At 43.9% G+C, this 13,445-nt stretch overlaps 1 protein-coding gene across 4 annotated transcripts in view; it reads left to right on the top strand.

Annotated features, from left to right (window-relative positions):
* Positions 1-13,445, top strand: part of LCP1 (lymphocyte cytosolic protein 1) — a 51,634-nt gene that overhangs the window by 16,621 nt on the left and 21,568 nt on the right. For 2 of the 4 annotated variants that reach the window (XM_030036563.2, XM_030036559.2), the window contains exons 1-2: positions 3,072-3,295; positions 12,984-13,074. In XM_030036563.2, coding sequence (XP_029892423.1) covers positions 13,008-13,074 — 67 coding nt within the window. In that variant the 5' untranslated portion in view covers positions 3,072-3,295; positions 12,984-13,007. Of the gene's footprint in view, positions 1-361; positions 385-3,071; positions 3,296-12,983; positions 13,075-13,445 lie in introns of those variants that run through there. The other 2 variants (XM_030036562.2, XM_030036560.1) reach the window with 2 other exon arrangements.

Genomic DNA, 13,445 nt, shown 5'->3' with positions numbered 1-13,445 from the left:
GTAACTCCACCACTCATTGGCAGAAATGGGATCAGTGGTTCCCGCAGGCTTTTTGGGTTGCCGCTTACCTTGCTAAGAAATATCCGAGCTTGATGACGGGAGAGAGCGGGCAGTCGCTGCCCTTCCTAAGGCTCCCCAAGGCACCGGGGGGGTGAAGGGGAGGAAGGTGAGAGCCCGCCGGCAGGCGAGGAGACGGGAGCGAACGCGTGCTGCAGCTCAGAGCTGCGGGGCTGACGCGGAGGCAGAGGAGAGCCGAGGCTGCGGGAGAGGAGGAGAAAAGCGGTGGAAGGGTTTGAAGCCTGCGGTGACACGGTCCGGCTGACCTGCAGCGGAGCGTGGCTGCATTGCACGGGCAGCAGGATGAGAGCGTCGGCGTCGCAAAAGGTGCGGGGGAAGAGAGGTGCTTCGGGCAGGGGCACGATAAGGGGCAAGGCTTTTGAAGTGTTTTAGTGGTGGCAACAGAGGGGAAAGGATTGTTTCTGACCTGTTCAGCTGTGGCCCAGGGGTATGGTCTGTTTGTAATTATAGTCCTCCCTCTGTGAGTGGTGAGACACAGTGCATGTTAATTTATGGTGCTTAATTTGTAGGCAGTCATCTTCGCTGTTTCCTAATGTCTTTGCCTGTAACTGGAGGAACACCCCTCTCTAACTCTTCTGCCTTTCACGCAAGTAAATCTCAAACTAGCTGCATTGGGATTTTGGCCCTAAGACTGGAGCTGTAGGCCAAGTGTATTATTTTTCTAATGCGGGACAGCAATGGACATTTAACTCAGTATCACGGTACATCCTATCGTAACACCGACTAGCCTGTTGCTCACCATAAGCATACATTACTGCAAAATACAAGCTCTTTATATTGAAGACTTAACAATTCAACACAATTCTAGAAAACTGATACTATAATGATTGCCTGCGGTATCCTGCCCTGTGTAAAAAATTACATTAGAGAGATCATTGTCATATAATCATACATTGTCAGCAATACCACAAACGAACATCACACAGGTACAAGTTAACCAGGTACAGGTAGGAGTTAACTATTGCACCATGCCAGTTAAATGTATTTTAATGCTGCCCAATAAAATTGTTATTTGTGTGATGCTTCAAGGATACACAGTGCAGAATTTAAATAGTGCATTGTCATGACAGGACTTCAGCTGGGGTTGTGTGTAAAGACTACCTAAGTTTAATAATGTTTGGTGAGATAGCATTACTAGGTATAGACAGCGACATTCCAGTGGGTCTTGAAATAGGGCAGAAAAAGGGAAAGGGATTCATCGTCCACATGGCAAATCCATGAAAATCTTTTCTTTATACTTGCCTTATAAATCCATCACACTTTAAATCGCATCCCTGCTGTCCCTGTATTTCTAAGCTTGTTCGAGCACTGTTTTAGCACAGCTAGTGCCTATTGGTATGTACTGATATGAATCAGTGCTGTGTACTAATGACGCAGTATTGAGCTCAGTCTAAGTGAGATGAATATAAAATATCATACGCTGGGGTGGAAAATCTGAGTCCCTCACCTGCCTTCTGCATAAGCTACAATAACTCAAGAGAGGACATTAAGGCTGCTTAGCAAACATCTCTGATAAGGAAAACCCCACCCTTAGTTTTCCTGTGCAAGGAAGATGTTAGATTTAAGCCACGCATCCACTTGGTGCCCTCTTCCCTATCTCAGAAAAGGTATCATAGCATTCAAGGAGATGTCATGGAGAGCAACAGAAATAATTAAGGATTTGAAAAAGGTCTGTAAGAAAAAAGTTGGGGCAAACTATCAGGCTGGCGTTAAATATCCTAGAAAACAAAGAAGAGGAGCCGTGGCACAGTCTATCAGATAATGAAATATCATAGGGCAGTTTTTTTTCTAATACGAGGAAGTCATCCAAAATGCCCAGAACAGGTTTCAATGTAATTTGGAATACAGCCAATGTAGTTGTGCTTCAAGAATGGATCTTAACTATGGGGATTTGTTCATGAGAAGGTTTTCCTGAAGCTCTCTACATCGGCCTGTAGCTGATGGTCCGGCTGGTCTGATGAATCGTGAATGACAGCTTTTTCATTAAAGCCATTCAATTTGGTTATTTTTTCAGCTGCCTGTTTTCAGAGGTGAAAGTTAGAACAGAAGTTGTTAAAAAAGCTGAAGGATGATTCTTCAGCCTGTGGAAAGTTGTGGGAATTTTGCTGTTAAGGCAGGACATTTCTTAAAATCCCCATGGGGTTGATGAATCACTTGTCATCTATTGATGTTGTGTTTTCAGTTCTGTTAAGGCTTCTGCAACGCTGCGTCAACAGGGTTGAAAGGCAGCTAAGGTTTGCATCCATCAAGCACTTTTACGCGTGACCCTCAGTGTAGCTGGGAAATGTGCCCTTGAAATGGGTGTCAGTTGTGAGGTGGCATGAGGAGCACTGTGTCCTGTTTGAGGCTCCCCCATACGAGAAAGGCTTTGACAAACGTAGAGAGCCACCAGGATGGTCATGGGCTGGAGCACACAAGATCTGAGAAGAGGCAGAGAGGGCTGGACTTGTTCAGGAGAGGGCTGAGAGGGATCTTCTTGGTGCCTACACCTACCTAACCTTAGGTGCTTATAGAGAAGATGCAGCCAGCCTTTTGTCAGAGGTGCGCGCTGAGAATAAAAAGGTCACAAGTTGCATCAAGGGAAATTCCAACCACACACGAGGAAAAAAGTTTTCACAGCGAGGACAGTCAAACGTTGGCAGAGGTTGCCCAGAGATGCTGAGGAGTCTCCGTCCCCGCAGACACTGCCCCAGGAGCCCCAGCCTGACTTTGCAGCCAGCTTTGTGTTGAGCGCAGGGTAGGATTGCAGACCTTGTTGTTAGGCAAGTTTAAAACATGGCTGCTTTTATCGCCAAAGGGAGAAGGCGTTTTGTGCGTGCCTGTATGCATGCAAGTGCTTAGTGAGAGAGAACGGAACCAGAGAGGGGTAAAACTGAGAGGAAGTGCTACACGCCAGGGGACCTATGGTAGGAGTACCGAGGTGAAGAGGGAGACCAAAGAATGCTAAATTTCCTTATAAAGACAAAATCTATTTCACTATGACGTTTTGTTACCAGTCACTTCCCTCTCTGGGCTCAGTCTTGGGCTTACAGTCTTGGACTTGACTAGTTGCTCTGCAGGAAAGGAAGATCCTCCTAATCGCACAGCAACTACTTCGCAGGTCCCCAACCTACAAAAAGTTTGGGTTTTTTTTTTAAGAAGTTCTCCCCTTTCTGTTGGATTTGCAGCTGTCGAGCTGTTGCTCCGGCAGTTTGGACCCACCGCTTGAGCCCGGGAGGTAAGATCACAGCACCTGATGTTTTTTTAGCGAGTTGCCGTCGCTGAGCGCACGAGCAGTTTAACTGCACAGGAAACTGTGGTCGCCATGAAAAAGCAGTGCAGGTTCTGTATTAGCGTGAAGCATTTTCCAATTGTCTTGTGCACGGCATTTCTGCTGACCTTCAGGGAAGTGTTTGATGGATTTAATTGGGCAGAGTGGTCTTTGACTGAGTAGTCTTTGAATTTGCATCAGTTTGGCAGGGTGTGATAAAGTAAGAAGCCATTACTTAGATTGCAGAGTGGATCCCTGTAAGAAGGGAATTATAATTCCAGTGATGCAAAACACTGATTCATAAAGCTAATGTATTTTGGCTTGTAGTGTTTACAATATACTCTGCTGACTGTTAGGACATTTATACTAGGCTTTTATGAATGTAATTTTACTCTCCAGAGAATAAATAAAACTGATTCATGATGGAGCCTGATTGTAGTAGGGAATTCTGCTTTAAAAACAGTGATAGGGGTGGTCCTAACATTATATTTGCCTTTTAGGATCTTGACTGTTGAAGCTGGTCAGGCTTGCCCCTTGCCGCCTTTAGGATTTCAGCTGTAGATGAACTGTGACTTGCAAATGTCTGCAGACATTTTAGGTTGTAGTATTGTGAACAAGAGCCTTTGGGCTTAACTTTCTGCTCTCTAAGAGCAGTAGACTTGCTGTTTTTGTCAAGTAGTGGTTTCCTCAGCACATGGATTTGGTTTGAACACAGTACAACTGACCCTTAAGCCTGTGAGCAACTTGACTTTTCAAGCAAATGGGACCCCAGGTCTTTGTTAGAGCAGCCAAAGTCACGGACACCGTTGGCCGGCTGACCCCTCACTGCTGCAGATATGAAGATGATCTTTAGGAAGTGGCAGGTGAGATTGTGCCATCAGAAGTGCAGATGGGTGCTCAGCAGATGGCTGTTTGATTGTCTTAATAAAAGCAGATCCTGCCCTGAAACCTCTCATGCAGAGGAACTCCATCATGTATCACTTTCCCCCCCTTCTTGCTTGTCATGCAGGAGCCATTTGCCCTCCCAAAATGGGGCCAGAGGGTCTGCGGGGGGTCAGGGATGGGGCTGGGGAAGGTCTCCTGAGAGGACAGGAGATGTGGAAACCCCCTCTGCGGTGGGAAACTCCATCCAGGAGGGATGCTAGGGCCAGGAGGGACTGGGAAGTACCTGCCTGCCTGCTGGTCGCGAGAGCGGGGATTTCTGCTTCCATCCTGACCATGAGGTCCAGATTTACTGAGCTCAGAAGATGAAGACAGTGCCCACACAATAGGTCAAAAAAAGGTTGTATTATGATACTGGTTTTGAATCTGCTTCCTCAACTGAAACCAAGTAAGGGTTTGGACTGAACACTGTTATGGTTATGAAATGTTTGAGAGTCTATATGAAACTCACTGTACTTAAAAAAGTCTAGTGGTGTTGCTTCTCTTCTCCCTCCCTGCTCACAGAACATACCACGCACTCCATTATGTTGTATTATGCTACCAATTTTTTTTTTGATCCTGTTTCCTTCTGATTTCAGTCATGAGCAGCTTAAAACGCAGCTGTGTAGCATGGAGCAGAGTTACCTTGATAGAAATCCTACAGTAAAAGTCATCACCATATATTTTTTCTAAAGTATGAAAGAACTTTAGGAAGGGGTTGAGTAAAGGGGGAGGAAGGAGATGGGGGAGATCAGGAGAGTACAGTGCATTCAGAAATGTAGCTCATTTTCATATTCTAGCTCTTTCATGCAAAACAGCAGTGAAACGCTGATACAAAATGTAAAATATTTATCAAAATGAAAAATATTGATAAAAAACCTGAAACTGTATTCACAATACTGAAACCAGCTGTGCTGCAAGACAGAGCAGGGGGCTCTGCATTGGTCCCTCTGTGCATCTTTGCAGTTATCAAAGGGGAGAGCTGTAGGATGGGAAATAAATCACTGCCCTCGGATGAGACAAGTGGGGTGTCCCGGACGCGGAGCCTACGGGGAGGAAGAATGGCACCCAAGCCCCGAGGGATGCCCGGCGGCAGGGGCTCAGGGACCACGCCATAAAACCAAATTATTCTTGGGAGGAAAGGGGCACGGGAGGACTGTGCCTCCCGCTGCTCCAGCTCCTGCTTTGGTTCCCCATGGCACGCTCAGAGACCCTACAGCTCCCAGCGGGGCACCACCGCCGGGGGGGGGTCCCAAGCGGCAGGACAGCCGGTAAGGAGGGCGACGTTCAGATGTGCTCTCCGTTTTCTGGTCTGTTTTGGTGGGTGGAAGGGCCCGATCCTTCAGGGGCTTGCTAAGCCCCTACAAATCCCTGCTGGAATCAGCGAGGAGTCCTGCAAAACTGAGGACAGAATACAACTCCTGGCATGGGAGCAACAGCAACAGATTTGTAAATCCAGGCGGAATCAGTCAAATGCAAATATACATTTGTATCTAAAAATAATATATCCACCTCCTTTTTACAGCTGGAACATGTTTTTAATATTTTCCATGCACAGAGGAACTGTTTTCCTGCTAACAAGCCGGAAACCCAGGCCACGTTCTCCTTTCCTTGTGTCCGATACCAGGCTTTCACAGGACATTTGGGACTGAGTCAGTACTTCATGACCCGACCTTCTGCCATCGGGCTGCAGTACGGTGACTACCTTAGAGGAATAGGAAGAGAGGCTTTTATCTGTCTGCCCAGGGTTTTGTGTCCCACCTGCCACCCCAGTCGTGATGGGGCAGAAGTGGGGTAGCTCCTCAAACCCGTATCCAAAGCTGCCCTTGTAGATGCTTTCCTCTTCCCCCACCTCAGTTAACAAAGGTGGAACTGGGGGGGAACAGGGCTTTCCCTGCCAAATAGGACATCTGTTTAGTGACTGAAGCTGTTTGTCAATTTGGCTTGGTTTGAAAACCAGCTTTGGACAACAAAAACAAAAAAACAAAAAAAAAAAAAAAAAAAAAAAAAAAAGAAGAAAAAAAATCACTGGAAAGCATTTGACAATCAAAATGCTCCTTTTTCTACGGAAAAATGTTTTCACTTTAAAGCTAGCTAGCTTGTGTTGGTAAAGCGATAGAAAAGAGAAGCGACCCAACAAAAAATGTAGTGTACTGGATCAATTTTTTCTTTTTAAAGAAAAATTCTATAGACTCTGATTGAAAAATAATATGCACATATATGCTGTCTCCCTGGTAGGATGCATCTGACAGATAAAAAACACATAAGGAGGGTATTTATGAGTTCACAGCTCTGCTTCTTCAATGTCTTACTTTCCTTGAAGGATTAGCCCTCCCTGCCACAGAGTGGTACATTGGAAAGAGATCTCTATTTTGCTACAAACCCTGTGGATTTTCCCTTCCTAAGCCCTGTTGACTCATATTTGATTTAGGACTCAGGCATCGCATTGACAAATAAGGTCCTTCATAAAATGGAACATTAAGAAAATAACTCATGGGCATCACCATGTTGCTTTCTGAACAGTGATAAATGTCTTTTCTCTGCGTTTCTTCAATTTGTATACCAAATAATATACATGAAGTGCAACAGCTTAATAATTCCAGCGCCTGCATACACGGTGAGGTTTTGCTGTTGCAGGCAGCAGTAATTTTAAAATACCTTTGAGGCAAAGATTGTCATTTATTGTGGGCTGAACTGTGAATCTTGATCGTGCACCAGGGAGGAACTATTTGCCATAACTTCAGAAAGACTCCTCTCTGTGTTTTGTATGCCGATTTAAACAGCAAGATCCCACCCAGATTGAAGGTACTGTAATCCAAGTTACATTTTGCTAATAGACCCAATATGTTTCTGTCTACTTAGGATTTAAAATTTAGCTCGGCATCTTTGAGGAAATTAGAAAAACGTCTTATCCATGTGTATATCTATAGCTATTTAAATAGGGAAATAGTCATACCACTAAGTGCACAACTTGAAAAATAGACTTTTTTTTCTGTGAACCACCTCACGTGTTCCAAGATGTTGCAATTTGTGCTTCTTAAATGATTTGCAAAGTTGTTGTGTAAGAAATGCATCTAATTGACACGTGGCTCAAAACCTGATGGTATTTGCTGATGCTGTCAGTCATGGTGAGTCGCTGGATAGCTGAATAACTCACCAGCAAGGAAGAGACATACAGCTTCTAGTTTTTATCTTACATCATTAGCAGAAAAAAACCTATCACAAAAAAAAATATCCATGCAATCTGCCTGGAAGCTGTGACGCTGAACAAGAATAAAGGACATGGGTGGGATTGTTTGTTTGTCTAAGATGGCTGGAGACCCTAGAGCCATCGCTGCAGATTATCACTGCTCCAAACTAGCAGTAAGGCTGGGGAAATTTAGCATTAATGCTACTGTCCTACTTTGCTGTGGGTGCACTGTGGATCACCCTGCTAATGCAGGGATACAAACACATTATTTTGATCAGAACTGTAATAACAACAGGTAATAAACATTATATGAGAGAGAAGCAATATAATAGCAAGTATGCTGAGACTATGAAGTTTAACTGGGAGATAAACTAGTCCGGATTATGCAAAAGAATATGTTTGGCTGACTACCAACAAGATGGCTTTGCCTGTTGCATGTTAGTTGAATTTTTTTGCACAAGATGAAACTTTAAAATTGAGGAACTTCTGGGCCACACTGTTGTGGTTATAACATTGATTCTTCTTTCAACATGAGGTCCACTAAATAATTTCTCTTTTTCTCACCCCTTAGCGAGGCTTAAAATGACAAAAACTTGTCTCCAGAAGGAAAATACTTATCAGAGCCTAACTTGTAAATCTTCTCTTTCTTCTCCTCAGCCCTTCATACTGTAGAAAATTAGCTGACTGAGACACATAATTTGAACAGAAATGCATATGTATATATGGACTTAAGTGTGGGACCTTATGAGAGAAAGGTAGAGGGAAATATTTCTGGGGAGAAATATCTTATCAGGGATATTCCGATGAGCGACCAGGAATGAGGAGGGCCCCAAAGGTGCAAGAAATATGGGACAAAAATTGAATATGCTCAAGGTACTCCCTTTTCTCTTATATTTTTCTGGCGTGCAAGACGCTTCAGACCTATCACAAGAGTTTCTGCACAATTCTGAGGCCACTTCTCTTATTCCTGCGTGCGGGTGGCATTGTCCAGGGCAGGCTGCGCGTTGGGGGAGGATTGCTGGTGATGCCTCTTTGATATCAGCTAGGAAGGCAAGGTTAATGCAGGAAAGAGCTGGGGAATTATTACCCAACCATTACGGAAAGCTGGACATTTGGAAATTGAGTCTGTGGATGAGAGAAGAAAGGGGATAGAAAAGGAACTGGAGCTGTGAGCTCGGATAAAGTAAAAGGCAGAGTTTTGTGTGCGACGGGGGACACGGTCTCACGCTGCCCCACACAACCCTAACAGCTATGTTTTGCAACAGCAAGTGTCTCTTGCTTCATCACTTTCAGAAAAAATAAACAAGTTTGAAGAGAAGATAGCAGAAGAAATAGGGAAATTTATATATCACAGGGAACACACGTGCAATCCTTTATCTCATCACTCTCCAACAGCTAGAAGGGTTATTGTATTATTAACAAAGTACAAGTGCATTAACAAAATAAAGCCCTGATGGTAGAAGGTGAGTAAATATTTAGTAATTTATTCAACTACCTCAGCACCAAATTCACAGTTAAGTTGCTCCTGATGACTTAGAAATGTGTTTGTGAAATGTAATGTTGCCCCATGAAATTTGCTTTTTTGCCTTGGGGAAAGGTACAATTTTATGTCTAGCTGTAAAGTGTGGTTTCACGTCTTCAAGGTTTTCATTGCCTTGCTTGCAATAAAGCTTAAACACCAGAGAAGTGGAGGAAAATATGAAACAAGGTAACCATTTAATACAAGTCTTGGAAACCTTTAGGTTTTAATGGCTTTGCCATTTATTATTTATATTGCGTGGTGGGTGCACACTTTGCCAAGTAATACATAACGAGCCAGCTTCTCAGACTATGGCTTCAAAATCAAAAAAGATGAAAGAACATCAATACCGCTGTGTTTCAATTTAGCAGTAACGTTCAGGTTTGAGATTATTTTAGTTCTTCCTTTATATTCCAGACTGAAAATAGTTTGTTATTAGTTCTCGTAAAACATCAGTGGGATAGTAGGTTCTTCTGAGGATAAGGTCAAAGGAAAGGAGGCTTTACGGCATGGCTGTAATGTATTGGCTTGGAAATGATGGCAGGAAGGGGAGTGCTCTTTTGATATCAGTTTGTTACAATTCTCAGCAGCTTAGGTGAGGCCATTTTCCCTTTTCTACATTAACCTGTAACTCAGCAGTCTTCTGGGGAGGAAGGAGTGTATTTGCACAACTTCATTTTTGCTTTTGCAATAGCAGGTTTATGCTGTTTGGCAAACAAGAATGAAGTGTCAGTTCCAGGCAATGTGTAATCCGGATGCCCTGATGCCCTCTGAAGCTCAGTCTGTCTCAAGGAGTGCTTTATTTTCCTTCTGAATTTTTATTACCTTCCATTTCTTTCTTGTTGGCAGTTCCACTGTCTTTCTTACTCTGACCCGTGGATCTGTCTTCCCCTCCTCCGCGTCCTGCCTCCACATCCAAACATGTGCTGACTTTCATCTTGTTCTCTCTAAGGAACTTCAGTTCTTTCACTGATCTTCGATCACGCCAAGTTCAAGATCCTTCCTCCCAGCTGCCGCTGACCTTCGAAATCTCATTTGTGCTGATAGCTAAGCTGTTTGCATTCATTCCTTCTCAAACTCCCCTCCCTCTTGCCGTGCGTGCCCCCTGCCCAGCTTTTCTCCTTGCTTCTTGCTGTTCATTGCTGTGCTCAAAGCCATCGCCTGGTTCTCATCAGCTGATTTTCCCTTTGCTCCTCCCTCAGTTCCTCAACAGTTACTCCCTTCAAAGAAGCTGTTGCAACTTGTTCGTATTGCCCGTCATCTCCACATATTCTCCTCTGCTGTTACGCCATCCTCTGCATTTTTTTCTCTGCATCTGTCTTGTCATACTGATTTTGCAAACGATTTGGAGCAGAGCAGCGCACCGTATGCTTGCAATGCCTTGTGGATTATCAGTAATTGGACTATTCACCCAGGGTTGTTGGATGCCCTCTTGATGGGATGCCCAAGGTATTTTCAGTTTGTGTTGAGGATGGTGAAGTGCTGGAAGTGTTTGACCCCTAGAAGCAAATAACTCTGCTCTTGTCTGATAAAATCAGAAGGAAAAGATTGGGCCTGACCTCCCTCACCATTATCCAGAAGCATTTTACATTTCTGTGTGCCTAAATATCATCATTTACTTTTAATGATCTAAGCAAAATAAGCAGTTCATATACTGAAAAGTAGCTTTTTAAAAGTGGATTTGCTCTTTTTGCTGTGTGTTGCTAAAGCTTTGGACTTTTACTCTCTTGATTTCCCTGTTTTGTTTTTACTACTTGAACAATTTAAAAAAATGGCAGTGATTTTTAATTGTGAATAACTCTGAAACCTTGAATCTGAAAATTCTGGTTTTGATTAATTGAGTGTAAATTTGAGGGCTTTCATGCACTTGGCAGAGGTTTTCTGGCTGCAGGGGAACCTAGAAGACCCACAGTGAAGACTTTCAACCCTTTCCCTGCCTTTATTGCAGTCCCTTGCCAAAACTGGGACTAGAGGTAACCCTGAAACTGTGTAGAGGTGGTGGCTATAAAGGAATTTTCTTGCTGGTATGGACTTTACGTGGCAGATGTACTGCAATGGGCACCAGTATCAAACCCTCAGAGAGATGATGGGTTACGATGCGCTTGACCTGCCGATAATTTTTTCTCAAGGTTATAAAACTCTTTGCAAAAGTAATGTTACAGGTAGCAACCTGTGGTGTTTCTTACCTGTTCAGCTCTAGAACAGTCTTAACGCTATTAAATGTTGTGTCGCAAATTATATTGCTTGATCAAGTGACTGGACTGGAAGGGATGACTTTGCAGTGGAATATGGATTTTCTTGCTGATAGTGCAAGATTTTCATGTGTCTAGGACCATTTTAGGTAATCCACACGTTGCAAAAACACACAGCATGCAACTGAAAAAGATTGGTAGTGAGGAATCAGAGGCAGGAAAGATACCAGGATGAAGGAGAAAGACTATGATCTAATTTTGTCCTAGTATACATAACCCACATTGCTAGTGCATCACAGGGATTTTTACAGGTAATCCTTGACAGTAGGGTGGTTAGAACCACTTTTATATTATATTAGTATTTCAGTAGCAATCACCAGCTCCGTTGTGCTGAAAACTGCACATGGGTTCTCATGCCCCAAGAGCGACTACATTATGGATTATGCTGCATTTCTCTACTTATGAAGGTTGGAATGAATGAACAGATTTTTCTCTGGAAGCTGTCCTCACCCTAAAAATCACAGTGATGAGGCAGATAAAGGGTGTATGATACTACAGGGAGACAGCAGACAAAAAGCCAACCACATAAGATCGCCTTTGGGCTATTTCAAAGCCATGTCCATAGTGGTTCTCACAGATACAAGGAATCAATGCATGAGTTCAGGAGAGCATTAAATCTGAAGCCCAGATAGGCTTTACACAACTCTGTGCCTTTGTAGAGGGCTGTAGCAAATCTGTAATTTTTTAAATGATCCCTGTATATCTTTCTATAAAGTGTGGAATCCAAGCCCCCGGGATGCAATGTTGGCTTTAGTCTGGGAATGAGATATTTCTGATTTTTTTTTTTTTCCTCATTTGAACACTGAAGCTACAGCAACCACTTTGCAGGATCAACTCAGGTTTCCGTTCTATTCTATTTAAATAGTTGCTTAGTTAATTAATACTTAAAGAGACATAGGACACTAGAGTCATTCTCACAAATATAGAATAATAGATAGTCTGTCTCCTGAACAGTTTGCTCATGAATAGATGCAAGGGACAGTAGGTGCACGAAAAAGCAGAGGGGTATAATGTGCATCTTCTGGCAGTGTATGAAATGATGTGACAAACAAAAGCAAACTTTCTGATTATTAAGAAAGGTGCCTAGAAGGGGAAAGCCTAATCCTTCCTCCTGCTTTTTATCTTTGATGAGAGGAAAAGCAGGAAAACTCCTTCCAGCCACCCATTCCTAAAGTGCCACCCAGCCTCAGGCACTAACTTAGGTACCTTGCCGGGCAAGTCCCCAAACTCTCCCATAGCCAGGAAGAGAAGTATCCCTCTGGGAAGCCCGACCTGGTGCTCTGAACACCTTGTGAAGGAGCTTCTCTCCATCCATCCATCCCATAAGGGTGACCAGCCTCCTCGTCAGGTACCCAAGGGCTGGCGATGCAAATATCCCCCGGGGCTCTGGCTCCAGCCCAGGAAGAAGCTGCTGAAGAAGCACATGGTGAATTGTGTTTCCAAAGGGGGAATAACGAGAACCAGCACCATTTTGTCCGCTTTCTCCCCGAGAAACAGAAGTTAGCAGAGGTAGGATGCAATTCCAACTAAATTAGTATAAATAAAACTTGGGATTTTGAGGAGGGCCTGGCAAAACGGGAGGGATGCAGATTTGTATCTCATGTACGCAGGATTTTACCCCCTCTCTTGATTTCGGGATGCAGAGAGGAGCTGGGTTTTCAGCTATGGAGAGCTGCTCCGAGACTCTGAAAATCCAAGTGAAACCCTCTCTTTTTCATCACGATTACAACCCCAAAAAGGCACCAAATAAGAACAAGTGCTTTCTTCTTGCAGACCCGCCACTCGGAGAAATAAGAAATGGCGTCAACGGCACACTTCTCGGAGGAGGAGGTGGCAGAGCTACGAGAGGCTTTCGGCAAAGCCGGTGAGTACAGCAAACAGGAAAGACTCTGCAGAAGTGTGAAGCTGTAGCAAGCTCTTTTCTCGTGGACTGACCAGCCGTGAAGAAACAGAGCTTACTCCAGCGCCGATCTGCTGTGTCACCGAAACCACAGAAAGTCCTTTTCCTGCCGCTGCGGGCCTCCTCGATGAAACCACACCAGCACGCTGCAGAGCAATGGCTTCTCACCGGGGAGAGGCAGCAGGTTTTATGAAATAACCTCAAAAGCTGTACAGAAAACCACGGTGGAAATACACTCAAGTGTTTTCCTGAGAATAGTGTTTATTCCTGACAAATTACTTGGAAGGCAGAAAGTTTGTATTTTAATGTAAATTGAGTACTCTGTCTGGGGAGGA

This window comes from Aquila chrysaetos, chromosome 14, assembly GCF_900496995.4.
Source record: "Aquila chrysaetos chrysaetos chromosome 14, bAquChr1.4, whole genome shotgun sequence".
Taxonomy (NCBI): domain Eukaryota; kingdom Metazoa; phylum Chordata; class Aves; order Accipitriformes; family Accipitridae; genus Aquila; species Aquila chrysaetos.
This window is presented reverse-complemented; position numbering and strand designations above follow the sequence as displayed.